Source organism: Chiroxiphia lanceolata, chromosome 28, assembly GCF_009829145.1.
Source record: "Chiroxiphia lanceolata isolate bChiLan1 chromosome 28, bChiLan1.pri, whole genome shotgun sequence".
In the NCBI taxonomy this organism is placed as follows: Eukaryota; Metazoa; Chordata; class Aves; order Passeriformes; family Pipridae; genus Chiroxiphia; species Chiroxiphia lanceolata.
In genome coordinates, this window is record NC_045664.1 from 5031390 (window position 1) to 5057114 (window position 25725).

General features: G+C 61.0%; 1 protein-coding gene across 18 annotated transcripts in view; it reads right to left on the reverse strand.

The window, feature by feature from the left end:
• Positions 1-1970: 1970 nt before the first annotated feature.
• The window catches only part of ANK1 (ankyrin 1), a 49057-nt gene continuing 25302 nt past the window's right edge, over positions 1971-25725 (reverse strand). For 5 of the 18 annotated variants that reach the window (XM_032712484.1, XM_032712492.1, XM_032712500.1 and 2 more), the window contains 43 exons: positions 23964-24062; positions 23005-23103; positions 22599-22697; positions 22300-22485; positions 22064-22162; positions 21862-21960; positions 21431-21529; positions 20690-20887; positions 20489-20587; positions 20097-20195; positions 19743-19841; positions 19382-19579; positions 19112-19210; positions 18924-19022; positions 17629-17826; positions 17305-17403; positions 16808-16906; positions 16533-16631; positions 16339-16431; positions 16114-16186; positions 15694-15717; positions 14754-14856; positions 14319-14466; positions 14005-14102; positions 13692-13916; positions 13131-13285; positions 12768-12979; positions 12448-12652; positions 12205-12301; positions 11608-11836; positions 11314-11439; positions 11113-11232; positions 10848-10932; positions 10528-10602; positions 9910-10041; positions 9582-9728; positions 9046-9054; positions 7371-7923; positions 6506-6764; positions 5213-5296; positions 4793-4960; positions 4386-4507; positions 1971-3037 (listed from right to left, as the gene is read on the reverse strand). In XM_032712484.1, the coding sequence (XP_032568375.1) occupies positions 4409-4507; positions 4793-4960; positions 5213-5296; positions 6506-6764; positions 7371-7923; positions 9046-9054; positions 9582-9728; positions 9910-10041; positions 10528-10602; positions 10848-10932; positions 11113-11232; positions 11314-11439; positions 11608-11836; positions 12205-12301; positions 12448-12652; positions 12768-12979; positions 13131-13285; positions 13692-13916; positions 14005-14102; positions 14319-14466; positions 14754-14856; positions 15694-15717; positions 16114-16186; positions 16339-16431; positions 16533-16631; positions 16808-16906; positions 17305-17403; positions 17629-17826; positions 18924-19022; positions 19112-19210; positions 19382-19579; positions 19743-19841; positions 20097-20195; positions 20489-20587; positions 20690-20887; positions 21431-21529; positions 21862-21960; positions 22064-22162; positions 22300-22485; positions 22599-22697; positions 23005-23103; positions 23964-24062 (5685 nt within the window). In that variant the 3' untranslated portion in view covers positions 1971-3037; positions 4386-4408. Of the gene's footprint in view, positions 3038-4385; positions 4508-4792; positions 4961-5212; positions 5297-5472; positions 5705-6505; positions 6765-7370; positions 7924-9045; positions 9055-9581; positions 9729-9909; positions 10042-10527; positions 10603-10847; positions 10933-11112; positions 11233-11313; positions 11440-11607; positions 11837-12204; positions 12302-12447; positions 12653-12767; positions 12980-13130; positions 13286-13691; positions 13917-14004; positions 14103-14318; positions 14467-14753; positions 14857-15693; positions 15718-16113; positions 16187-16338; positions 16432-16532; positions 16632-16807; positions 16907-17304; positions 17404-17628; positions 17827-18923; positions 19023-19111; positions 19211-19381; positions 19580-19742; positions 19842-20096; positions 20196-20488; positions 20588-20689; positions 20888-21430; positions 21530-21861; positions 21961-22063; positions 22163-22299; positions 22486-22598; positions 22698-23004; positions 23104-23963; positions 24063-25725 lie in introns of those variants that run through there. The other 13 variants (XM_032712496.1, XM_032712491.1, XM_032712485.1 and 10 more) reach the window with 11 other exon arrangements.

Below are 25725 nucleotides of genomic sequence, written 5' to 3' on the forward strand. Positions count from 1 at the left end.
GGGATGCGGGATACAGGGATACGGGGATAGAGGGATACAGGGATACAGGGATACAGGGATAGAGGGATAGAGGGATACAGGGATACAGGGATATATGGATATAGGGATACAGGGATAGAGGGATACAGGGATATATGGACACAGGGATATATGGATATAGGGATATAGGGATACAGGGATATAGGGATATAGGGATATAGGGATGGGGTATGGGGATGGGGTACGGGGATGGGTTACAGGGATGGGGTACGGGGATGGGGTATGGGGATGGGGTACGGGGGTATAGGGATGGGATATAGGGACGCGGTACAAGGATATAGGGATGGGGTACGGGGGTACGGGCATACGGTCGTGGCATGTGGGCATGGTACGGGACAGGACAGGATACGGCGATAGGGGCACGGGACGGGATATAGGAACGGGATACGGGAATGGGATACGGGGTCGGGATAGAGGGACGGAATACGGGACGGGGTGGGATACGGGGCCGGAGTGCGGGGCGGAGCGGACGCTGGACAGCGCCGGGCGGGCCGGGGCTCCCGCTGCCCCCGGGACACCGCCCGCAGCGGTGGGGGCACCGCCGGCACCGGCTGCGCTGCCGCTTCCACCCCACCCACCGCGGCAGAGGCCGCTCGGAGCGCGCCCGGTCCTGCTCCCTTCGAATCCCCCGCGAACCGCAGGGCACGAACAGCCGCCACCGCCACGGGGGGTGCGGGCAGAAAGGACCCCCCCCCGGGGTCTCCACCTTCCCCCACCTTTGGAAGAGCAGAGACGAGACACGGTCTGTGTTGGTTTCTTTATTAATTCATAGTCCGATAGCTGGTGTACAGGGAAATGATCTATACATCAGGGGCTAAGACAGGGAGATCCAAAAGGCTTGTTTTCATAACAATTAAAAAAAGAAAATAAAAGTAATTTTTAAAACTCTAAAAAGCTTCTAGTGTGCAGACTGCAGCATTCTCTAGGCTCAATGTCGGGTGCAGCCTCCCCCTACCAGCCCTACAAGCAATCTGAGCGCGAAGCAATGTCACTGCAGGTGCCTGGCACGGTTCAGCACAGCACATTCCCTACGGCATACACAAGGCCAAAGCACTGGACCCACACACAACTCTATGGTGATGCTACGGAGTCAGCTGTCGCAGTGGGTCTAGGGAGGTTATTGTACGCAGCGAGGGTGATGGATGGAGAGACTGTGCCTATATGGCTCAACTTTGGGGTGGGGAAGGGGCTGCTTTGCTCTCCAAGGCTAAGCTGGGTCAGTTGCTTTGCTGCAGTGAGGCTTCTTCGTGGCTGCAGGGCAGCCAGGGGCTCTCCCAGCAGGTGTGCACCCACTGCGAGGCAGGGCTGCCCTGCCAAGGCCACCATCATGTGGCCTGAAGCTGGAGGTGGGCTCGTTCTGCACATGGCCATAGAGAGCAAACTCAGACTCTGCAAAGCAGGTCCGTGGCCACCTCCAGGGGAAAGAGCAGGGGGTCTCCATACCACTGTGCTACAAAGGCCAGGCCCCCACGTCAGTCAGGTAAAGGACAGGTTTGGGGACCTGGGACCAACTGCCACCACCCGCATCCTGCACTCCTGGGGTCAGTATTGCAACAGGTTCAATCCATTGCCCACCTCCGAGCTGCCTGGGCAGCTCTGCCCAGTGCTGCTCTCCTGCCAGAGCAGCTGCCAGGGCTGCCCCAGCCCCACGGTGACCTCTGGGCTCTGGCTGCTGCCACAGCACCTTCCCCCTGGCCAAAATGCTGCTACTGGGGCAGCAGCCCCCATGTCTCTGGGATTGGTCCCGGGAGGGTCAGCATCCAGGGGTCACTGGGCTATATCCTCCCTTGCAGGGAGGCCAGGGTCCCTGCAGAGCCCTTGCCTGGGGTGTGTAGTGCAGGGCTGCTGGCTCCTGCCAGCTCCTGGCTCATCTCCTGAGCAGATATTGTGCTGAGTAGAGCTAGGCACGACCCCATGCGTGGCACAAGCACCCCCTGCTCTGTCTCACTACTCATCCTCCATGGGCCCCAAGCACCTCAACACAGGCCTACAGCTTTAACCCAGCTGGAAGCAACACAAACTGGGGCTGCACCACAGACAGACCCATGGGACTGCACCTCTAGGCCCCCCTCTTCAGGCCAGGAAGGGGCCAGGCTCAGGCAGAGGAGCACAGGGCAGGGGCAGACCCTCTCACTGCTGTAGCCTCCCTGCTCCATTCACCAGAGCTGCTCACACACTCCAGAGGTTTTGCCTGTCCTGCAGCCTAAAGAGGTATTTGGGAGCAGAGCTGTTAGTGCTTTGTACATACTGCTAGAGTGTCCCTAGGGGTTTGCATAGTATTTATCGGTTCATATACACAAGGCTGATTGCTGTACAGTTTTACACTTTCAACACAAGTACCGAGCTCAGTGCTCAGCCCAGAGCCCTGCCCTGGTGGGAGACGTTGCACGTGCTGGGGAGAGGAAGGGCAGCCCTGCACTCGTCCCTCTGCCCAGGGCAGCCCTGCAGCCTCCCCTCGCACCCCTGCCCACTGCTGCCCTCCCCAAAACCCAGCACTCACTGAGAGGGATGAGAAGCGAGTCCAGCAGAGGCAGCAGAGGCACTGGGGGGGCCAAGCACCTCTCCTCCCGTGGTGAGCAGTGCCATGCTGCCCCAGCTTCCCTCCTGCAGCTGGAGCACGGACGTGGGGATGCATCTACACACGCAATCACGCGAGGGCGGAATCTCCTTCCCCCTCATTGTCTTCTAGTCCAGCTCTTGCCTCGCAGAGGAGCTGAGAGGATGCCCCTGGTGTGTGCTGCTGTCCCTGGGCTCCTGGCAGCAGCGGGGCAGGGACGGAGGCCCCGTCAGTTTGAAGTACTGTAGCTCATGCGTCTTGCAGTCAGTCAGTCATGCGGATAGGACGGTAAGTATGTCTCATACAGAAATCATGCCATTAGCCTATAGAAACATGTACAGCCAGCCCTGCTCCCCTCCACTCTCTGCTCTCCTCTCCTCTCTTCTCAGGTATGTGTCAGAACGTGTGTGGAGTTCAGTGGTTTGGTGTTGAGGTGCGATCCTGGAGAGACACGTACAGAGAGATGGGGTTACCGGGCGTTCGTGGTGGCACAGCCAGGAGAAAGGCTGGGGGCAGCCAGGCACGTGGCTGGGAAGCCCCTTCTGCACGCTGTGCTCAGCCCACATGCACCCGTTCTGCCCAGCAACCACTAGACAAATTTGGGGAGTGTCAGAGAGACGGTGACAGAGCCCCAGCAAGTGGTCTGCCTGGAACCAGGAGCAGTGACACAGATGGCATGGATGGTGCTGCCCTGGCTTCAGAGAACAGCAAGCAGGGGCTGAGCAGCACCAACAGCAACACGGCACTGGGAAGGAGCTGGCAGGGCTGCTCTAGGCTCTGGGATGGAGGAGGCCAGCCCTGAGCCCCCAGCCTCAACTGGGGTGACTGACTGCACCCCACTCTCCCAGCAGTGAGGAATACCCCATACATCTCCCATGCATACCCTGGGCCACTTTCACACATGACAGAAAATAGCAAAAGCAAAGCAGCAGGAGCAGTGCCCCAGAGAGAGGCAGAGCCAGGGACTGTCTGGGGAGTGGGGCAGACAGAGAGGATGGGGATGGGTCTGCATGAACATGTGCTCACAAGCACAAGCCCCTTCACTGTCACGCACCCACAGAGAGCCTGCTAACAGAGTGGAGAGAGCAGGGAGAGGGAGCACAGACAGACCCATGCATGTAGAGCAGAGGACCAACTGCCCCTGCTGAGCAGCCTCCTCCCGGGCCCAGGCAGTGCTGGGCAGCTGGGGAGCACTCCTGCAACACCTTCCCCAGCACTGCACTGACAGCCCTGAGGTGAGTGTGCAGAGCACAGTGATGCAGCTGCCCCCAGTGTGCTGTGCCAAGCACCCTGCCTCAGCCTGCTCCAGACCCACCCCACAAGGAAGGCAGGGGGAGCAGGGAATAACTCTGACCTCACACTGCGGAACAATGGAAGAAATGTCCCAGGCCAAAGGCAGGGGCTCTGTCTCAGCCCCTACAAGGGTCATGTTCCTGCACCTGCCACTCCTGCATCCCTACTGCCCTGCCATCCACCAGCCATGGTGCCCCTGCCATGGCCTGCACCCCCTTCCTGGCTTCAGTGCCCCTCGCTGTGGCTGCAGCAGGGTGCTGTGCACACAGCTGGCTGAGGCATCGAGGCACCCTGTGCCCACAGCACCCAGGAGCAGGTCAGCAGCAGGGGGGTACCCCACTGCCCACCCTCAGCACTTTGCTGTAGCACAGCAACCCCTCTCTGCAGGCCAAGAGCTGGGCACAGCCATGTTACACTTTCCCCGGGAGAATGTGCATGACCAGCAGCTCAGTGCAGGCAGCAGCACGGGCAGAAGGAAGAGCAAAGGTGGGGTTACCTCAAAAGAGGCCATTTGAGGGGTCACTGCTTCCCCCTTTTCAGGCTGGCTCGTTTCACTATCTGAGCCCCCATCCTGCCCCCGGAGACCTCTGGTTTCGGGACACGCACTCGCACCTCCTCCTGAGGGAGCCGCAGGGGCAGGAAGCAGGACATCACCCGGGTGAAGACAGACACACGAAGAGGACAGGAGAGGGAAAGGCAGAGTCAGTTGGCAGAAGACACCAAGCAAGAAGACAGGGCAGTGGGCAAGATTTGCCCCTGGAATTCTTAGAGGGGAAACAGGAGAGGAGAGCAGGGCAGAAGAAAGGACAGAGGGTGGCATAATCCCAAAGCCTGAGAGTACTGCAGAGGTGGTGCTGGCCCGGGCAGGCTGCCTGCAAGGCAGGGCTAAGAGCCACACTGTACCTTGGCCCCCAGACCATCCCGGTGCAAGAAGGAGTATTTCATGAAGGGATCATCCTCAGCCTCCAGGTCTTGGGGCTCCCGCAGGGAGCCCTCCAGAATCAGCTCCTCCTGTTCCTGCCTGTCACCCATGTCACCAGGGCCCAGCTGACGCACCACCTTCCGGATAATCTGTGGAGACCCACACAGTCGGTGTCACAGCTAGCTCAGGACACCGTGTCTCCCTCCTCACCCAGTCTGGCCCTCAAGTGCACGTGGCAGCCTCCATCCCACGAGCTGCAGAAGTGCCGTAATCGAAGACAGCAGGACACAAGTGCCCTGCGCGGACCCCTGGGCTGCAGGGAGGAACAGGGCAGCCGGGTGGAGGGGACAGAAGAAAGGCTTCTGCGTGCCCTTGTCCATATCTTGCCCCTGATCACTCACCTTCTTGGTGACGATATTGCCTTGATCATCCGTGAACTGCTCCTCGGTCACCTGCTCTCCAGGGAGATGAAGGACTTCGTTCCCCTGCAGCAACAGGAGGGAGATCAGGGTATTTGAGGCGGGTGAGGGGAGTCCCTTGGCAGGTAGAACAGTACACCTGACACGCACCCCGCAGCCTGCGGCTCCCCCCCTGCCCTGCCCCGTCACTGCCTTCCTCCGCATCTGCCCCGGGGCTGCTCGCCCGGCTCCCTGCTCGTTACCTTCACGAGGACGCGCCGGCGGACGACTCTGGCGGAGAGAGCCTCCTCATCGTCCGCCAGCCCCGGGCTCTCCCCCAGCTCCTTGTCCAGCTCCCGGTGGGCGTGTTTGAGCAGGAAGCGGACGGAGCCCCTGACGATGTGCATGACGTTCTGGCAGCTGACCAGGAAGAACGCCAGCAGCACCAGCGCGATCAGCAGCTGGGCCAGCAGAGCCCACATCCTGCCCCCGCGGGTCCGCGCCCGCCGTCAGAGCGCGGCCATGCCCCGGGCTGGGACGCTGCGGGTCTGCCCGGCCCTGCGGGACGCGCCTGTAACCAGAGCTCGGCTGGCTGGGGGCGGCGAGAAGGGAGCGGGCAGCTGCGCTGTCCTTTGCGCTCGCAGCTCCTCTCAAAGTCATGGGGCCGGGATGCCCCGGCCAGGCAGGGACCGGGACAGCTCTGTCCCTCTTCTCCGTCAGCCTGCCAGCGGCCTGTCCTCCTGACTGCGGTGGGAGGGCAACGTGCAGTCCCTCTGTCACAGGACAAAGGAGGCCCTGGGCAGGAGCCAGGGCTTTGGGATGTCATTGGAATCACCCGTGACTCAGGAGACTGACTCTGCAGAGCTGAGCAGCCACCTCCAACCCTGACCGTGCTGCCGGGATGGCTCTGCGTGCCCTGGCTGGGGAAAGGTGCTCGCCCTCACCTTGTACCTGCTGGCTCTGTGTGACCATGCCATCATGCCCACCACCCAAGCCTGGCCCCCAGACCAGCTCTATTTCTGGCTCCAGCAGGCTGATGGGCCAGCAGCCAGGGCAGATACTCAATAAGGAAGCAGTCAGAGAGGGTGACTGGGTTATAAATGGAGAGCAAGAGCTCAGGTATCAGCATAGCAGGCTATTCTGGGCTGAGAGGCACCCCTAGGGGCAGGACGTGTGCCAGGAGATTTGCAGAGCTGGCACCCGGTCTGCCTGACTGGCCTGGCAGCAGGCTCCAGACAAGGCTGTCCATAGGGTCTCCACCTTCTGCGGGGCCAAGTCCCCTGCCCTTACCCTCACCTGCCCAAAGAAGCGGCTGTGGGCCTCCTCCTGCCAGCCGCCCGTGGGGTGCTGAGGCTGCCAGTCGCTGTCCTCTGCAGAGCTGATCCGCATCAGCTCCACGGCTGGCACCAGGACCTGCTCTTGCTCCTGGCCCTGTGCCTCGGAGGCCGTGGTGTGCGTTGGGAGCAGCCTTCGGGTGACCCCCTCCTGCCAGGAGCCCGCTGTCAGGTCCTGTAGGCAGGAGATAAAGGAGCCTTCTGCATTCCAGTCCCTCAGCCTGGGCACCGGAGAGGGACAGGGAGAGAGAGACAGAGAGAGAGAGGCAGTCAGCTTTGCCGTGGAGTGCTGCACCCCGAGCACCAGCCGAGCTCCGCAGGCACACGGGCACAGCCTGCACCCCGCCGGGCGCTGGCTCCCGGCACTGCCGGCTCCCGGCAGAAGCAGCACAGAATACAGATGCACAAAGGCACAGACCACCTCCCTGCCATGCTCCCTGCCAACCCCACAGCCCCACAGCTTGGCTGCCGGGGTCTAAGGCAACGCCGTGGAGCATCACTGGGTGCTGCTCCCAGTGCCACTGGGAACATGGGAGGAGGCAGCCCAGGTTGGGATGGCTCTGGTAAGCACAACCTACATGCAGGGCCTGTGTGTCTGCCTGGGCTCCCTCCCAGCTGCTCTGCAAGGAGCCCCCCCAGAGCATCGCCAGAGGTGCACGAGGCACTCGGCCCAACCACTGCTCCGTGTGCCCAGGCTCCAGAGCTGGAGACCAGCAGAGAAGCAAGCAAAGCTGGGAGATCATTGCAGCTGGCCCAGCACAGGGCAGTAGCTGGCGAAGCGGTTCTGCTCCCCTCCCGTGGTCACCCTGGTGCTCAGGCTGCAGTACCTCTCTGCACTCTTCTCCACAGCGTGGCTAATAGTGGGTGATGTCGTGATCCTGGCTTGCACCTTCTGCTGAACTGAAACAAAAGAGACTTCACTCTCCGGGTCCTGCTCCCCAGTCCCTGGCTGATGATCACCGGCTGGCATCTTCCCCTCTGGCCTCTGCCCTTCCTCCTGCTCTAGAAGGTCAATCAGGCCATTCATGGCATCTGAGTCCACTGTGTCATCCTCAACCAGGTCCATAGAGCCCATGTGGTCTGGGCCATGCACATCTGCTAGAAGCTGCCCTGTGAACCGGCCTTCGCTCGTGGCGTCCGAGTCCTCAGCCTTGCTGCACTCCAGAGAGGAGTCCTCAGCCGTCACCAGCGAGGGGGTGAGCCCCGAGGACCACACCTGCATGTCGGACATCTCCATCAGGGCGTCCTGCTCAGTGGCAGCCATTGGGATAGCATCCATGATGGCCACCTCATTCCAGTACTGGTCGGCCCGCAGCGGGGACGGCAGCGTGTAATGCAGGGAGGCGGGGGACAGCAGCTCGTCCTGCAGTGAAGCGTAACCTATATGGGCAGACAGAGGCAACGTCTCCAGCAGCCGCCCCACGCACGCACAAGCACAGTGGGGCAAAAGGGAAATGGGGAACAGCCTCTGGGAGGATGCCTGCCCCGAGGACAGCGATGGTCATGCCACAGCCCCCCATGGCCAGGCTGAGCAGGGCCGCGCTCACAGCAGCAGCTGCCTTCACATGGTCCCTGCGAGTGCTGCCATGCCTCCCTTCAAGGCCTGGGGCTGCTCTGGGCAGGCTCTGGGGCTGCCTGCTCCCGTGAGGAGGACTGGCCTGGCGTTCACACAATGCCTCATCCACACTGCAGGACACGGTGCCCTCTTTGCCACCCTGCTCCATCAGACCCCAGGTCCCTGCCCACAGCCCCCATCCAGCATCAGCAGGCTGGCAGTTAGCCTGGAGTTCAGGTGGCCAAGCCTGGCAGACACTGACTCCCAAAGCCAAACACTCTCCACAGCACAGAGGAGCAGGTTGAAAGTACCATGAGCAGGGAAGGATGGCACCCGTAAATGTCATGCAACCCCAAGGCCCTGCAGGAGGCAGCCAGGGCCTTACAACCCTCTTGGTCTCTCCAGGGCTACAAACAGTTGTTATGTCCTCATCACCCAGGGCCATGTGCACAGCTCAGGCACATCCGTATGGACTTCAACCAAGCCAGGCAGCCCTACCCATGCAGATGGCTTTGCTCAGCTTTTTTCCACTCTGAGCCATCAACTCTTTTTCCACCCCTGGAGGTCAGCAGCAAACCCGTTCTGTTCCCCAGACAGCTGGGGAATGCCAGCCACAGCCAAGGCATGGGGCACAGCTGGGACCTCCAGCACAGGGAGGGCACCTCAGCCCCGTGCAGGCACCTGGCCAGGGACATGCAGTGCAGGGCCAGCAGGGGAGGAGCAGCCCGTGCAGGAGGAGGAGGCCTGGGATGGCTGCCTGCAAGCACGACACCCCCAGGGGGGGCAGTCCCTGGACATGCAGTCGCCGGAGCAGGACGCGGCTCCCGGAGGGCTCAGCTGAGGTGGAGACAGTGGAGACAGGCAGTGGAGGAAGATGAGAGAAGGAGAGGCCAGGATGAGCTCAGAGGAGAAAGGTGACAAGAAGTGACCCACAGGAGTGCCCGCACCTGGCAGCACTAGGTGGCATGTTTGAGAGAGCAGAACAAGGGGAGAGACAGAGAGGGAGAGAGCGATGAGCCAGCGCTGCAGGGGCAGAGCCACAGTGCAGGGCTGCAGCAGCACAAAGCCCTGCCCCTGTCCAGTGTGCCTGCTCCCTGTGGCACATGCTGCAGCTGAGCCCGGCTGTGTCCCCACACCCAGGCACACTCTGCCTGGGGCCCAGCCCGGACACACCACCACAGCCACACAGCCAGGGCTCCACGGGCTCCCTGGCTCAGCTTGCACAGCCAGAGGCACCTCTCACTGGCACACTGGGATAAGGAACACGTGTCAACCCCACCTGGAGAGTTTCTGAGAAGGCAGGAGGACAGGACCAAGTTTCCTGCAGCGTAAGCCCCAGTGAAGAGGCCACGTCTGTCAGCAACACCTCGTGCCCACTGAGTTCTCAGCAGGCGCAACCTGGTCAGGCAAGACACCAGCCCCGATCTCTCTGTGCACAGACCCCAGGGCCCTCCTGCAGTCCCTGCCAGAAGCTGGGGCTCACCATTCATCTGGGATGGTGAGAGGGAGTATTCTCTGTCCGTGTAGCGCCAGCCGCCCTTCAGGCTGCGGCTCTGCCGGCCGGAGCCCTCCAGCGCGCTGACGATCTCGCCGCGGTCGATGTTCCTCAGCGCCGTGTACAGGTTCTCCACTGCAGGGGGAACCAGTGTCAACAGACTGGTCACTGGGGGGGCACAGACGAGCCCCAGATGCCCTCCAGGTGGGCAGGAATGCACGAGCCAGTGCTGTAAAGCACAGCCAGTGATCCCTCAGCGTGCACACAGCCAACCCGGACACCTCTGCGCCCGTAACAGGGCACCACAGCTACTCACTCTTGACATTCTTGCCCTCTCGGCTGACCCAGAGGTTCAGTAAGGCTATGCTCTGCTCCAGGAGGGAGTTGGGGTTCTCCACACGTATCCTGTTGATGTCTTCCACTCCAAACTGCAGCTCACGTGCCAGCTCTGGGGAAAACACCACGTCTCAGTATCACACCCTCTGGTGCCCACCACCAGGCTGGGGGCACTGTGAAGGGCTCAGCCAGGCCTGGTGCAGAGACCCTCTGTTAGGTACAACTGAACACAGCAGAACATGCGGGAGCTGGGATGGGGCAGAGGCTGAAGCCCCCCTGCCCAGGTTGGCTGTGACCAGTGCAGCAGGGGGGTCAGGATAAGGACAAGTGTGGGTACTGCCAGGTGGGTGTGTGGCTGCAGCGACAGTGCTGGGCCTCCCTGAACAGCAGCAGCACACACAGCTGGTGACAAAGCACAGGGCTGATACCCGTGTGTGTGACATGTGCAGGAAAGTTCACTCCAGTGCCCTGGAACACTCGCAGTGTGGGCCCAGTGCAAAGCACAGTCACTCCACCCAGCACCTTGTTTCCAGCTTCCCTAAGCATCAGCTTCCCAAGGAGTGCTGTGCATCCTCAGAGCTGTCAGGGGTGGACTCACCAGCCCAGCTGAGGCCCAGCTGTTCTGCTATGTCAACCATCTTCTGGTCTGCCTTGTCCGTGCTGCTCAGAGAGCCTGGAGGAGAAGAAGAAGTCACAGCTTCAGTTGCACAGAATGGGGAGGGGAATGGGGTGCTGGCCTGGGGGTCTCACAGCCCCGTGGGCACAGCAGTGCCCTGCAGGCAGGACCAAGGAAACCCGCAGGGAAAGGGGAGCTGCCGTGAGTGTGAGCACAACAGGGTCAGCCCAGCCTTTCCACTGACTCGGGCAGCCCAAGCACAGGTGGTGAGTGGGCTGGAGCCATCCCAGCTGGCTGCCTACCGAAACTGGTCTCACTGAGGATGCTGTACCGCTCCCGCAGAGACAACGGCGTCAGGGTCCTCCTCCGCTCCTCGCTGCCGCTGCCCTGTGAGAGCGGGGACAAGCCAAGGGCTCAACAGCTTGGAAAGAGGGCAGCAGCTCTGCCCTGGCACCACTGCTTCTCCCACAGCCACAGAGGGGCATGGCGTGGCCGTGTGGAGAGGCTGAGGAAGAAAAGCTGGCAGCAAGGGCTGTGCCCTGCCCTCCCAGAGTGGCAGACACTGACCTTGGTGCAGGGTGGTATGCTGATGTTCAGGTGGCAGAGCACATGCTGGAGGTCCTCATATTTCATGGCCTTGCGCAGGAAGGACAGGGAGCCGCTGGCTTCCCGGCTGCTGTCCCGGACCTGAGCAACGAGAGCCCAGTTAGGTGGCCTGGCACAAGCCAAGGGCCCCAAGTGCTGCCCAGTCCTGCACCCTGACATTACCTTGATGGGGACGGCAAGACGATTCTCCCGGAAGGACTGGAAGAGGAAGGTGCGGGGCTGAGTGGCCTTCTTGACAGGCACCAGGTTCCCTGAGAGTTCGACGTGCAAAGGCATCCCCTCTACCACCTGGCAGGGAGCAGAAAACAGGCTCAGACCCTGTGCAGAGCTGCTTCTCCTGCTCCTGGACAGGGCAGGTAATCTTGACTCTCCTACCCAAGCCAGGGCATCAGTCTCCCCTCACTTTGTCAGCCCTCTCTCTCCCTGCTGCCCTCCACACGTGTGCTGGGGACAAACCTCAATGTCCCTGCTGCGGGCCACCTCGGTGAAGTTCTCGTGCTGCTCCAAAGTCTTGTCAACCTTGTCGTCAGTCATGCAGTAGCAGCGCAGGCGGCCTTCCCGTGCATCGTTCATCTTGGCAAACACCACGAATTTGGCCATGTAGGGCACGGCTGTCAGCTCCTTGTACAGCATGGTGGCAAAGTGCACGGCCTCGGCCGTGCGCGGGCAGTCAGCCAGCCAGAACCTGTGGGAGAGCTGGGTCGGGGCGCTGCTGGGCAGGGTCCCCAGTGGCACCAGTGGAGCTGCCCCCACACCCTCCCCAACAGCAAACTGGACCGCAGAGGGTGCCCCAAGAGCTGGGTACAGGTGGAGCCCCATCTGTGACGGGGACACACCCAAATACAAAGAATGGCACCCTTCCCTCTGCACACCCTGTTGCCATGAGTGTTTCCTGATGCAGGGGGGCCTTATGGTTGGAAGCAACTGCCCTGCATGTAGGAATGGGGCAGCACTACAATGAGCACAGGGCAAGGGGCTTCTCCTGGTAAAGTCCAAGAAGGTCCAAGGAGCACCAGATGTCCCCAGATGAGCACACGTTCAACCAGGACTCACCTGGCAGACACATTGGTGGTAAAGTTAGCACACTCATTTTCATAGACCAGCTTCGTGGTGCCTGTTATGTCTTCCCACTGGGCTTGGGCTGTCCCTCCTGCAGCAGAAAGCAAGGGTGAGCATTCCCTAAGCATTTGCTCTCTCCACTGCCGTGCCCTTCCCTCTGCTCCCAGGACCTGCACCCCCTGTGGCAGCCCAGCCTGCCCCCATGGAGAGCACAGGCAGAGGGACTGGCAGCCTCACCGATCACACTGCAGAGCAGGCGCAGGCTGGTGGTGTCACCCTCCCCGCTGTCCCTCGGATTGTCCTTCCAGGACGGTGGCAGCGGGATGCGGAGCCCAATGGGTCGGTGGAATTTCCTCCGTCGTGGCTCCACCGTGACAATGGGGCTGAAGGTCGCTTGGTTCCCCAGCAGCTTGGTCACCAACTCATCAGGCACAGGCTGTGCCTGTGGGTGGAGAAAGGAGAGGCATCAGGGATGGTTTTTCCCTGGGCTGGGGCACGTGCCCACCCCTGCCTGCAGGAGCATGTCTGGGCCCTGGGCCAGGCCCTCTGGGGCTCACCTGCAGGGCCAGCCTCACTCTCTTGGTGACAGCAGTGTCTGGGAAGGTGGCCTGTACCATGGGCACCAGTGTGCTTTTCAAACAGCCTCCCTCAGGGCCGATCATATCGCAGTCCTGGCAAATCCGGGACATGACCACAAAGTAGAGAGGGAAGTCAGTGGTGATGATGCGGCAGACCCTCTTCTTGTCCAGCTCCTCCTGGCTCTCCAGCTCTGCAAGGGCAGCACAGCCATCAGTGCTCACACACCTGTGGTTGTCACCCAACACCCTCCACACTGCACAACCGCGGCTCAGCCCCATCCCCCTGCCCCGGCCGGCACAGCCCTGCCCGCAGCGAGGGCAGAGCCCTCCTGCCCAGCTCACCCTCGTCCATGCCGTTGAGCAGCTGGTCCATGTAGCTCTCCTCGTAGCGGTTGCGGTGCTCCTTCCACACGGAGCCGTTCTCGCTGCGCAGCACCACCAGCTCACGGTCCCCGCGCCCGTAGGAGGCAAAGTGTGGGATCTCCACAATGACGGGGCTGCAGACGGCAGAGAGAGGGCACTGGCACCCACGTGCTGCCACCAGGACACGCGGGCAACAAGGTGGCCCTGGGCAGAGTGCCTGCCCGTGCTGTGCAGCTGCTGGGGAAGGAGGCAGAGCTGCTGACCTCCCTCTCTCTGGGCACCAGGCTCTGTGCCCGGCGGGACGAGGCTGGACAGGGCTTCTCCTACCACTGCTCTGTCATGCTGGAATGACCCACCCCAGAAACATGCTGCGCCCAGCCAGAGGTGGGACATCTCCTCCACCCATCCCCAAGAAGCAGAGGTGGGCAGAGGTCTTGCTCCAGATGGCAGAGACTCCAGAGGAGCCCAGATCCATTCCCAGTCCTGAGGGATGACCCTGGTGCTGGCAGCCTGTTCTGCTCCATTCCCAGCCGTGCTCACCTGAGGAACTGGGCACCAGCAGGCCCCAGGGCGATGATCCTGCTGGCCAGACCCTCCTCCTCGGCCAGTGGTGGGGGCGCAGGTAGCTTCTGGGGCTTCACCAGGCGGCAGGTGATGCGGGTGGGCGCGGCGCAGGCGCGGGGCGGGATGACCACGCGCAGCCCGTGGTGGCGGCTGCCCCGCATGGACCCGCCACGGGCGTCCACCATGAAGCTCACCAGGAACCTGGAGCGGGCAGAGGCACGGGCAGGTGGGCACCGTGCAGCCGGCTCGTGCACAGAGCACACACGTGCTGCACAGGCCGGGCACTCACCCTGTGTGCACGGGGCTGGCCACCGGGCTGATGTTGTCCGAGGTCTCGGTGGCAGGGCTGCTGGGGATCAGGGAGTCCTCATCGAACTCCTTGGAGGGCTGTGTAAGGCACCGAAGAGATGCAATGGGCAAAGGGTCCTATGTGGGGGTGCTGAGCCTGCCCACCCTTACACAGTCTCACAATGGTCCCTGGACAGTCCTGTGCCACTGGGTCGATGCCCACCACCCATCCCATGCTTTGGCTCGGTGATGATGGAGCTGCCCCCAGCAGGGAATGCCTGGGGGAGGCTGTGGCAGGCTGTGTCTCATGCTCACCTCCTGTGGGGACACCGAGGGTGCATGCAGCAGGCTGACTTGCTCAGCTTCTGTCTCCACAGGTCCTACCTGCTCAGTCTCCTCTGCTCTGGTCACCACAGTTTCAGGTGGGACACAGGGGACCTGCAGGACAGCTGGAGACTCCACCCTGGCAAGAGAGATCAGTGACAGCCAGTGAAGAGGTAGACCTGGGTCCCTCAGCCCCCATCCATCCCCACGGAGTCCTGGGGCTGCTGGACAAAGGCAAAGGCAGCAGCAGCCTCATGTCCTGGTGCAGGAATGGCACTGACCAGCTTTGCCTGCCATGCCAGCTGATGGGGGCTCAGTGATCTGTTCCTTTCCCAGAGCTGTCCCTGCCCCACGGGCAGCCCAGCCCAGCACAAGGCTGGTCCTGTGCCCTGTACCTGCTCCCTCCCCACCCTGCAGTTCTCTTACGTTTGCTCCAGTGTCGTCGTGGTCATGAACTCCAGTATCTCCCTCTTGCCTTCCTGGTCCCTGAGATCAGCTGTCCTGGGTTTTGGTGCCATCAGCTCCTCCTCTGAAACCGAGAGCTGGCTCAGCACACAGAGGCAGGTGGACAAGGGAAACAAGACATCCAGCCCTTGTCCCCCTCCCTCCTCAGGGCTGGAGCCAGGGCCCATCCCTGCTCCCTCTCCTGGACACACAAACTTGTCCCCAGGGCCTCAACCAGACACGGGGGGTTTGCTCTCTGCCAGGGGGGGTCTGCTGGCAAGGTAAGGCCCATGCAGTGGGCCAGTGGGACAGGAGCTGTGGGAGCCATCAGGAGTCTCAGCTGTTCACTGACCCCCTTCTTACAGCTCCAAACACAGAGCAGAGCCTGCAAGGGACACCCTATCCTTGGATTCCTGGGACAGGGGCTGGGGGTGCCCCCACACTGGAGCCCTGTCAGCGCTGCCCGCTGGCCCCACTAACGCCTGCTAACGAGCTCACCGGGGTTTGGCTCTTGCCAGTGCCCTGTGGGAGTGTGTCCAGCACCTCCCAAAGCAAAGGGAGTCCCCAGAGATGGGGAGGGGACCACAGGAGCGCGGAGACCCTTGAGCTCTCAGGTCAATCCCTGCTCTGGCCAGCACGGCACGGGGCGGTTGTGGAGGGGCACAGAACCAGGTTCCTCTGCCTGCCAGGGACAGGGCCTGGGGCCACCAGGGAGTCGGGGTCCTCCTGAGTGGGAGGATGCCCATTCATGCAGTCACACCACAGCAAGCAGCACGGACATGGATGGGCAGGGCAGGATGGCAGGGCTGGCACTGGGAGCCCAGCCCAGCAGGAGCTCAGCAGATGGACATGGCGTGCGGATGGTTAGTGGCCATGGGGTGAAATGGGCCATTGAGCTGGGGCGGGGGGACACATTTCATACCCATTACTGTGACATGAGCAGTGCCTGCAAAGTAAGAAGAGGCAAAGGTGAGGTCTTGGTGGGAGGGTGCAGGAGCAGACCAGCTGCAGCTGGGCTGGGAGCTGGTACCCTCCCTGCAGAGCAGGGCACAGGGGGGGCTCTGCATGCCCAGGGCTCTCCACACGCTGTCCCTTGGGCTTGGGATCACAGAGAGGTCCAGGCACATCCCTCCTGCACAGTGCAGGGAAGCACCCGAGCCAGGAGGTGCCACCCCAAGAGGCTGGAGGGCTCCCCTCATCCTCTTTGCAAAACCACTGCAGGACCCACAGCTCCCCCACCCCAGCCAGCAGGAACACCAGTGCCATCCCTGTGGCTGCTGCCTGCCACACTGACCCAGTCAGCAGACCTCTGGGATGGTGTGACCCAAGCCCTGCCCCTCACCTTCATCCTCTGATACATCCAGGATCTCATCTACAGTCTCCGGGAAGCTCATGCGGTGCTTGTCGCCAACTGGCTGTGGGAGCAGAGCAGAGTCAGAGGAGCCCTTCCCTGCACAGCCCTCTCCTGGTACCCAGACTTGGCACCCAGCTGCAGATCTGTCCCGGGCTGCTCCCAGCCCCAGCCCTCCCGCCCAGGGTCCTGGTCCCCACACCCAGGGGGGCTCACCGGGATGTCAGTCTCCTCTGTGACGATCTTGAGCACGTCCGTGACAGAAATGTAGCCGAGGCGCTTGGCGATGGCCAGGGGAGTGGTGCCGTTCTGCCACGGGGGAGAGACGGGGTCAGCAGCCACACAGGGGGCCTGGGCAGCTGCCTGGGCTGGTCACAGGGTGAGGAGAGGCGGGTGAGCACCGTACTCACCGTGCTGATCTCGTTGGGAGAGGCTCCGTGCTTCAGCAGCAGCGTCACCACGTCCGTGTGGCCCTGCTGTGCCGCCTGGTGCAGGGGGGTGTAGCCCAGCTGCAGGGGAGGACAGAAGGTACTGCCATCAGTTCTGGGAGCCTGCTGCCCCAGGAATGCCCCCAGGCCTCACACTGTGCTTCATGCCCAGAGCATGAGGGCAGCTCCCTTCCCCATCAACCTGCCCGCTGTGGCCCAGGGCAGAAGGGTCCTTGGAGCACAGGATAACTTGGTACCTTAGTCTTGGCATTGACATCGGCTTGGTGCTGCAGCAAAAACTTCACCAACTTGATGTTTCCATAGTGGCTGGCCACATGCAGTGGGGTGTAGCCCATCTGAAAGACAAGATGAGGTCTCAGCCTCTCCTCGACAGTGCTTTCTGCCCCTCTGGTTTGGATATGCTCATGCCACAGGCAAGCCCCCGTGCATGAGGGACGAGGCACAAGTGTGGGTGTTTCCCCAAGAGCCCAAGACCAGGGTAGAGGGCTCACTGCAGACTATGGTGTACCCAGGGGTACAGGGGTGAGCTATGGGAGTAGGTAAGAATCATCCCTCCAGTGAGGTGGGAGGTAGAGGAGGAAAAGTCCCCAGGACACTGGCAAAATGGCAAGAATGCCTGTGAGAGGGAAGTCTCTTGCACAAAGAAAGAGAAAAGCGATGCTCCTCCTGGAGCAGGCCTAGAGGTATCTCCCTCATGTTTTTCACCACAGCCATGGTCAATTCACTACTTTACCCTGGTCGTTGCATCCACTGTCACTCCATGTTTCACCAGAACATCAGCGACCAGCACATGCCCCTCTTGGGCCACAAGATGGAGAGGAGTCAGGCCACTCTGCAGAGAGAGGAGGTCTCAGCACAGTGGCAGTGCCATCGCTGCAGCTCCACCAGCAGAGGCTCTGTCAGGTCTCCAGCCTGGCAAACTGACTGGCACTGTGCTGCTGGCCATGGCACTGCTCCCCGAGCACAGGGGGGCACAGGGGCCTGGCCAGCACCCAGTCTGCTGCTCTCTGCTGGCCTGTTCATCCCCAGTCCAGCAGCAGGTGCTGGGACAACTCACCTTGTTGCCAAGGTCGCCGTTGGCTTGTTTGGAGAAAAGCAGGGCCACCATGTCTGCGTGCCCCTCCTGGGCAGCCAGGTGCAGGGGGGTGACTCCCTGCACGGACTCGGCGTTCGCAGAGGCCCCGTACTGCAGCAGGCTGCTGGCCACCTCCAGCTGGTTCTGCTTGGCAGCGATGTGCAGGGGGGTGTACCCATTCTGGGGGAGAGAGGCTCCTTGCAGTGCTCAGCCTCGCCGAGCAGAGCAGCGGGGACAGGAGGTGCCACCCCCTGCCTGCAGGCCAGGTCTGCCCTTCCTAGCTGCCCCTGAAGCTCAGGGATGCTCCCAGACCATCTTCCTGACAGCAACTAGCCCTGACACTGAGGCCAATCCCACTCTTCCAGCCAAGGCAGCAGGGGGGTGTCAAAGACCATCTGCTTCAGGTTCAGCCGCTATGGGCTGTCCTGGAGCTTTCCACACAGGAATTTCTGCAGCAGCAGCCTCTGGGAGCTCTGAGAGGCCGGGGCAGACAGACAGACACCTCCCGGAACGTGCCTGGCTAAGGAGCGGAGCTGAACTCCCAGTGCACAGCATTGGTATTCAGGCAGAGACTGCAGGGCCCTGAGCGCTGCCCCTGTGCCACGCTGCAGGAGCAGAGCAGCTGGCACACACCCGCTGCCCAGGGTGACGCGCGGGCTGCTGGTGACGCAGAGCGGCGGGGGCTGGCACCGGCACCGGCTGCTCCCGGTGCCTGCCCAGCACGTCTGCCGGCAGCCTGCGCAGGGGAGAGGAGAGTGCCAGATGGGCAGGGCTGGCACCAGCAGCCACTTGGCTGTTTTCAGGACGCAGCTTCTGCAAACAACACAGAGAGCGAGGCGACTGCCGCTCTGCTCTGTGGGGAGATGCTCCCCACGCTCAGGCAGAGAGGGGCGACTCTCACGAGCTCGTGGGTTTTCTGACTCACTGCTTCGTAGCTGCATGAAAACATTTGTGTGTGGTTCCCCAAACTGCCAGAACGCAGTGCTGCTCTGCAGGACTTGCCATGGAAACACGCTCCCCACACAGCAGTCACCACGCTGCCAGCAGGGACCACCCCTGACACAGCCTATCTGCTGGAACGGGACCATTGCCTGGCACCCTGCCTGCCCCTCGAGCACAGGCAGCATGAGCAGCAGGCGTGGAGAGAGGCTGCTGGGGATTGGTGCCTTGTGCATTCCCTGAGTGCCAGGGCTGAGGGGCAGTGCTGGCTGCAGACTGGCGGGCACTGAACACACAACACCTCCCCACACCTCCAGGGACACCCAGCCCGGACTCACCCAGGCTGAGTTGTGCGGGGAGCTCCCCTTGGGAAGCAGCAGTTTGACAATCTCCAGGTTGTTGTGGTGCACAGCCACATGCAGCGGGGTCAGGCCATTCTGCAGAGGAGGAGAGGGTACAGACAGGTAGGACAGAGCCTCTCCCCATACTGCTCCACTCCTCCCACAGCTGCAGAAGCAGCACTCACCTTCCCTGCTGCATTGGGGTGAGCATCGTGTGCCAGCAGCAATTCTGCCACATCCACCTTCCCATACTTGGCTGCAACGTGGAGAGGGGTAAATCCTTTCTGAGGAGAAAGGCAGCCCATCACAGGGTGGCAGAGATGAGGAGAGTGCTAGCACATGCTGTGACACAGGAGGAGGCTGCCCCTCCTGCAACAGGGACACTGTGCCACCAGCCTGCCCAGCCTTGGCCCAGCCAGGTGACACCTTCCACAGCCGTGGACTCAGTGGCCTACCTTGGTCATGCAGGTCTGCAAGGCCCCCTTCTCCAGCAGGGCCAGGGCCGTGTCCATGTGCCCCTCCCTGGCAGTGATGTGCAGGGGTGTGTGCCCTGCCGTGGTGGCCAGGTTGGGGTTGGCATTGTTGTCCAGCAGCAGTCTGACCATGCCAGTGTGGCCGATGCGGGCAGCACAGTGCAGGGGGGTCTGGTCGTCCTGCAAGGGAGGCAGAGCAGCTGTTTGTGCAGACCTGGACCAATGCCAAAGGGGTCTCAGCCCTGCACAGCCCCTGGCAGGTTGGACTCTGGCCACATGAGAGCGAAGAAACAAGCACTAGCTGTTCCCAGAGCTGACTATCACGCAGGTTCTCTGTACCTACCTTGGCCTTGGCATTGGCCTTGGCTTTGTTCTGCAGCAGGTACTTTGCCACGTCCGTGTGCCCAGCTCTGGCTGCCATGTGTAGGGGTGTCTCCACTTTCTGCACCAAGGACAGGATAAAGTGGTGAGGCTGAAGGAGGGGTTATGCCTTCCTGCATTTGTTCCTCTGCTCTGAGCAGAGGAGGGCAGTGCCTGCAACCTTGTCTGGCCCACACTAGTTCCCCCTGCCAGCACAAAACAGAGGGCACCAGGGACTGCTCAGGTGAACAGAGGGTGCAGGACCTGAGCAATTCTCACATCCTGCTGACCCTCAACATGCTGGGCTCCCAGAGCCCCAGCCAGGGTGGGTACTCACCACGTTGGACACGTTAGGAGAGGCTCCACGCTGCAGCAGGGTCTTGACGATGGGCAGGTGCCCCATGAAGGCAGCCACATGCAGGGGGGTCAGGCCAGACTGTGAAGAGAAAGGGGCCAGGAGCCAAGATGGGACTGATGGCCTTGCCAGCATCTCTTCCTGCCCCTTCCTCCCTCTCCCCAGGGCACATTCCAGCACAGAGGCAAAATCTGAGTCCCTGGCCTGCTCCAGGAGCCTGGCAGGTGAGTGCAGGGGGAACGCAGGGGGCTGCTGTCTCCCCTGCAGGGAGATGCTGCCAGGCTCAGCAGGTCCTGAGCTGCAAAGAGCTCCCAGAGAGGTTCCTGGGGAGCAGCAGAGGGAGCAGGGCAATCCCATCCTGGGCTCACACCCACCTCTGTGACAGCGTCAATGGAGGCGCCCGTCTTCAGCAGCAGCTCCATCACACGGATGTGGTTCTTCTTGCAGGCGATGTGGAGGGGCGTGAAGCCGTTCTGCAGACAGACAGACAGACAGACAGACAGGCAGACGATCAGTCATTCGCAGGAACACCCCCCCTCTCTCCCCTGGCCCACCCCGCCCGCCTCCCTGCTCACCAGGGCTCTGGAGTTGGGCTTGGCCCCCTTCTCCACCAGCAGCTTGGCCACGCGGTGGTGGCCGCAGTGGGCAGCCACGTGCAGCGGGGTCAGGTGGTCGAGGGTGATGTCGTCGATGTCGGCGCTGTACTGCAGCAGCAGCCGCACGCAGTCCAGGTGGTCGCCCTGCGCTGCCATGTGCATCGGGGACAGCCCGTTCTGCCCCGGGGAGAGCACCTCAGGCTGGGCCAGGAGGGGCACCGGGCACCCCACCCACACCACAGCTCTGGGGCAGGACAGACAGCTTGTTCCCAGGGGGCTGCCAGAGCAGTGAGACCCCTCACTGCCCCAGAGAGGAGCCCTGAGATCCCTCACTGCCCCAGAGAGGAGCCCTGAGATCCCTCACTGCCCCAGAGAGGAGCCCTGAGATCCCTCACTGTCCCAGAGAGGAGCCCTGAGATCCCTCACTGCCCCAGAGAGGAGCCCTGAGATCCCTCACTGCCTTACGGGGAACAGTGCTGGGTGCAGGGCAGCACCTGAAGAGCTGCTGCCCCCAGGCCATCCCCTTCTCAGGGCTGGTCCCTTTGAAGCATGAAGCCCTCAGGCAAAGGACTCCGGCTAGAGCCAAGCAGGTCAGGAAGCTCCTTATCCCTCAGCCCCAACCCACCATGGGTGCCATGAAGCAACTGTGCACAGCTCGTTACCCCCCTGTGCTGCCCTGGGACCTGGCACCAAGCACAGCCCACTGAGTCTCATGGTTACCTTAGTTTTGGCTTGAATGGGAGCCCCGTGGTCCAGGAGGATCTCTGCAATTCTCACGTGCCCATTGCGTGCTGCACAGTGCAGAGGGGTCAGCTCATCCTGGGGAGAGAGGAGGGTTGGAGGGCTCAGTATGGCACGGAAGGGCAGGGTTTCCTCAGGCAGAGGAGTAAGAGGGACTTTCAACCTGTTTGCAAAATAAGGCAAAACCGAGTCTGCCCTCAGCCCCCAGGGCACACCCTTGCAGCCATGAAGCCCCGTGGCTCCTCTCACCTCTGTCCGTGCCAGCAAAAAACCTGGTCCATCCCCTTAGTGCACCAGGGACCCTCCCTCACAGCCCCAGCAAGAGGTTTGCAGGGTCAGCACTGGGCATAAGGAGCTCAGGGAGGGACATGGCCTGTGTCCAGATGGGCCGTGCTCAGAGCTGCTCTCACCTTGGTCCTTGTCTCGATCTGGGCCCCGCGGTCCAGCAGCAGCCGCACCATGATGATGTTGCCCCGGCGGGAGGCAATGTGCAGGGGAGTGATCCCGTTCTGTCAGCGAGAGCAGCAGTCTGTTAGAGGAGCAGCCCCTTCTCTCTGAGGAGGCAAGGGGTGAGCAAAGCAGAGCCCCAGCAGCTTCCCCCCCTGCCCTCACCTGGGGGGTGAAGTTGACGCTGGCTCCGCGGTTCAGCAGTAACTGGGCCACGCTGAGGTTCTCGTAGTGGGCTGCAATGTGCAAGGGGGTGAATCCAGTCTAGGGGAAAGAAGGAGGGATCAGCCCAGCCAGACAAATGCTCCCTGCTGAAAGGATGGACACACACAGCATACCAAGCTGCTGTTCTCCCTGGGGGCGTGGGGAAGCTCCCAGGGACAGGAAGGAATGGCACCCACCTTGGAGAGCACGTCGGCGTTGGGGTCGTTCTGCAGCAGCACGGCCGCCGTGCGGGTGTCGTCGTTGCGGGCTGCGATGTGCAGGGCGGGCAGGCGGACCTTCCCCTTCGTCCCGTAGTTAATGAGGTGAGCGACCACGTTCTCGTGGCCTTGCTGCAGAGCCACAGCCAGCGGCGTGAAGCCGTCCTGCCAAGGAGAGCAGGTAAGAGGGGGAGAGCCAAGGAGCTATGGTAGAACCTGGAACATCCCACAGCAGCCCCCCTCAGGCAGGGCCATAGGCTCCCCCCCAAGGATCTCACCTCTGTGGCTACATTCTGGTTGGCTCCGTTTTCCAGTAAGAACTTCACAACTTCCAGGTGGTTCTCCTGCGCTGCCATGTAGAGAGGTGTGAAGCCTTTCTGCAAACACAGGGCCATGCACATCAACACAACTCTTCCTCGAGTTTCTCGAGTTCCCTGCAGACCCACACCCCATCAGCACACACACCCCCAGCTCCGTGAACTGGGGCAAAACCATCCCAAGCGTGGGTGTGAAAAAGCAAAAAAACCTGGTGATGGTGAAGCAATCCTGGAGCTGGAGCCCAGGGCTCCACACATCCAGAGAAAAAAGGGCTGCTGAAGTGCCCCAGCTGGGCACAGTTCCCACCACGAGGACACCACCATCACACACTGGGTGCCTTCCCCATTCCAGACCAGGTGACCCTACCTGTGACTGTGCGTTGACGTTGGCCCCATAGTTCACCAGCTCCCGGACCACGTCCTGTTGTCCAGCCAAGGCAGCGATGTGCAGGGCTGTGTTCCCCTTCTAAAAGACACCACAGGGCAGTGCTCAGGGGCTGAAGCAGCCCAGGATGCCAAGGAAAGACGGGCCTGACATGTGCTAACAGGCATGCAAACAGGGCAGCTGGCCAAGAAAGCCTGTGGGGGCCGTGCAGCCCTCGCTCCATGTCCCATCCCTGCTGGAGACCAGCCAGCCACCCCTCCCATGTGCTGGCCAGGCAAGAGAGTGACTTCATCCCTCCCATGCAGTTACTGGCAGTAAAAGCTGTATGCACTGTCAGGTGCTGTGCATGTCCAGCACCAAGAGATGAGCAGGGTAGGCAGGATGGGGGAGCTGAACTGGCAGTCTCCAGGCAAAGCTGCAGAGTGTGCCCTGGTAGCCAAGGCACCCCAGCAGACTTAAGGGATGATGAGCAGGCTGGAAAATGCAGACACAGGCTCTGCCTTTGGGTGGTGAGGCAGAATGCCAGACTCTGCTCTGTGTCCTGAACCCTGTGAGAGCAGCAGGGAGGTGGCAAGCGAGGCCTCCTCCTGTTCTCAGCCCTTCAGGCGGTGCTGGAGACTGTTCACTTGTCAGCCCTGCTTGCCTGTGCCACTGTCTCGCCTGTCACCAAGCAAGAACCACACCCTGTGGTGATGCACGAGACAACAGGACGTTATTTATGGAGCACCAGAGCTCTCCAGGTTTGTGACAACGGTGCTGAGGCCACCTCAGTGCTGCAGGACACAGGGGCTGCCCCGGGGCAGCGAGGGCTGACCTGAGCCAGCAGCCCGTGCTGGGGGAGCTGTTAGTAAGGCAGCACTGGCACATGTTGTGGTTTGTGTTACTCCCCTCTCAAGGAAAGTGGCCCCCACAGGGGAGAGGCCAGACTGCCTTGTGCTTACCTTGGTCGTTGTCTCCAAAACAATCTCCTTGTGCAGCAGCTCCACCACCATTTTCACGTGACCCTCCTTGGAGGCCAAGTGCAAGGCATTGAGCCCGTTCTGGAGGGAGCAAAGGTGGGAGAGGGGAGTTAGTCACCATCTGGGGCTGGGTCTCTCTGGGGAGTCTCCTACTCTGAGCTCCTGTGCAGACACAACTGCAGGCATTTGGACACCCACTTCCACTTCCCAGGTAACAAAAGGGCTGGGATATTTGCTGGAAAAGAGGCTAAATACCTGCAAATGCCACTTTTTCTCCTTGTCCCTCACTTCTGCCAGGTGGATGCACTAGGTTTACTCACCCCTACACAGTGTTGTCACATGGCAGAGTTCCTGCCCAAGTACTCCACCTCCCAACCATCTGTTCGGACTCCTGACTGGAACGTCAGTTCACAGAAATGCTTCATCCTCTGAATATAGGTAGGGGAGCATAAAATGCTCAAGGAGGCTCCAGTTCCAGCCCTCAATACTTCAGTTAAAATCAGAACAGCTTCAAGAGCGTTGCCAGACTGGAAAAGGCTTTTCCACCCCCCATCACTCTAAGCACCAGTTGTCCAGGACCATGGTTGAAGAGTTACAGATTCTTTTGCTCAACTCTGGTTACAGCAATAAAACCAAAAACCCCCAGGCTTCCTCTCAGCATACCAACTCCAGTGTTCCCTCAAGCCTCAAGCACAGAAGGCCTGCTTCCAAGGGGAAATGAAGTGGGAGTGCTGCAACACCCACAGAACAGTGTCACTGAAGGGAAATACTCCCCAGCCACGTCTGGCTACACTGAGTCCATCTGCTCTGACCCAGCCCAGCTTCTCTGATGAAGACACACCTACACAGCCCCTTACAAATGATCACTGGCACCCTTGCCTCACCAGGGATAAGTGGCCACAGACATACAGGCTTTTTCTTGGTAACCAACACCTGGAGTGCAAGACCACAGCTGCCCAGCTGCTCTCCTCAGCCCATGTGCCCTTTTACCCAAAGGATTCATAAATAACCTTTTGAATGCTGAAAACCTGTGACAAATCATTATTCTCTGTCCTAACAGCAATAAATGCAATGTCTGCATTTATGCAATGTCTGTTTCCATTGGTATTTCTGCTCCAGGAGCAATACAGGCTGTTTTGCACATTTGCTTTGGCTTGACAGCTCATCTGACCCAAAACCGCCACAGGATGTGCGTAATTTGAAAGGTGCTGTATTTTCCTCACCCAGTGCTGCAAACACTTCCCAGAAATCCCAGTCACTGGCTGCCAATGCGACAAATGCAGCCCTACAGGAAAACACGGACTTTGCATTCAGCCTGTCCCAAAGCAGGGCCCTGCCCTGAACTGTCCATCAGGGCTGGCCACCCCAACGAGGACCATCTCCAGGCACCCACGTGCCAGCACAGCACTGTTCCCTGCTGGTGAGAGTCCTGGCAGCAAGGTGCACTCATCCTCAGGCCTCCAGCTCCTTGTGGGTGAGATGGGAGCATGCTGGGGTTTGAAACACGAGAGGTGGATGATGAAGATGCAGATGGCAGCGATGGAGGGGATGAAGATCAGATGGCATGTCAAGGTCTCTGCACTTGAGCAAGAATACAGGGCCTGTGGGATAGGTCTGACCACATATATCCCTCTTTATTCTATACAGGACATGTGAGGTTGGACCTTTCCCACAGGTCTGATATTCCTCAGAAGGAAACCCCAAAGTGCCATCTAACCTCTGGGAGATGGCAGGAACCAGTGCA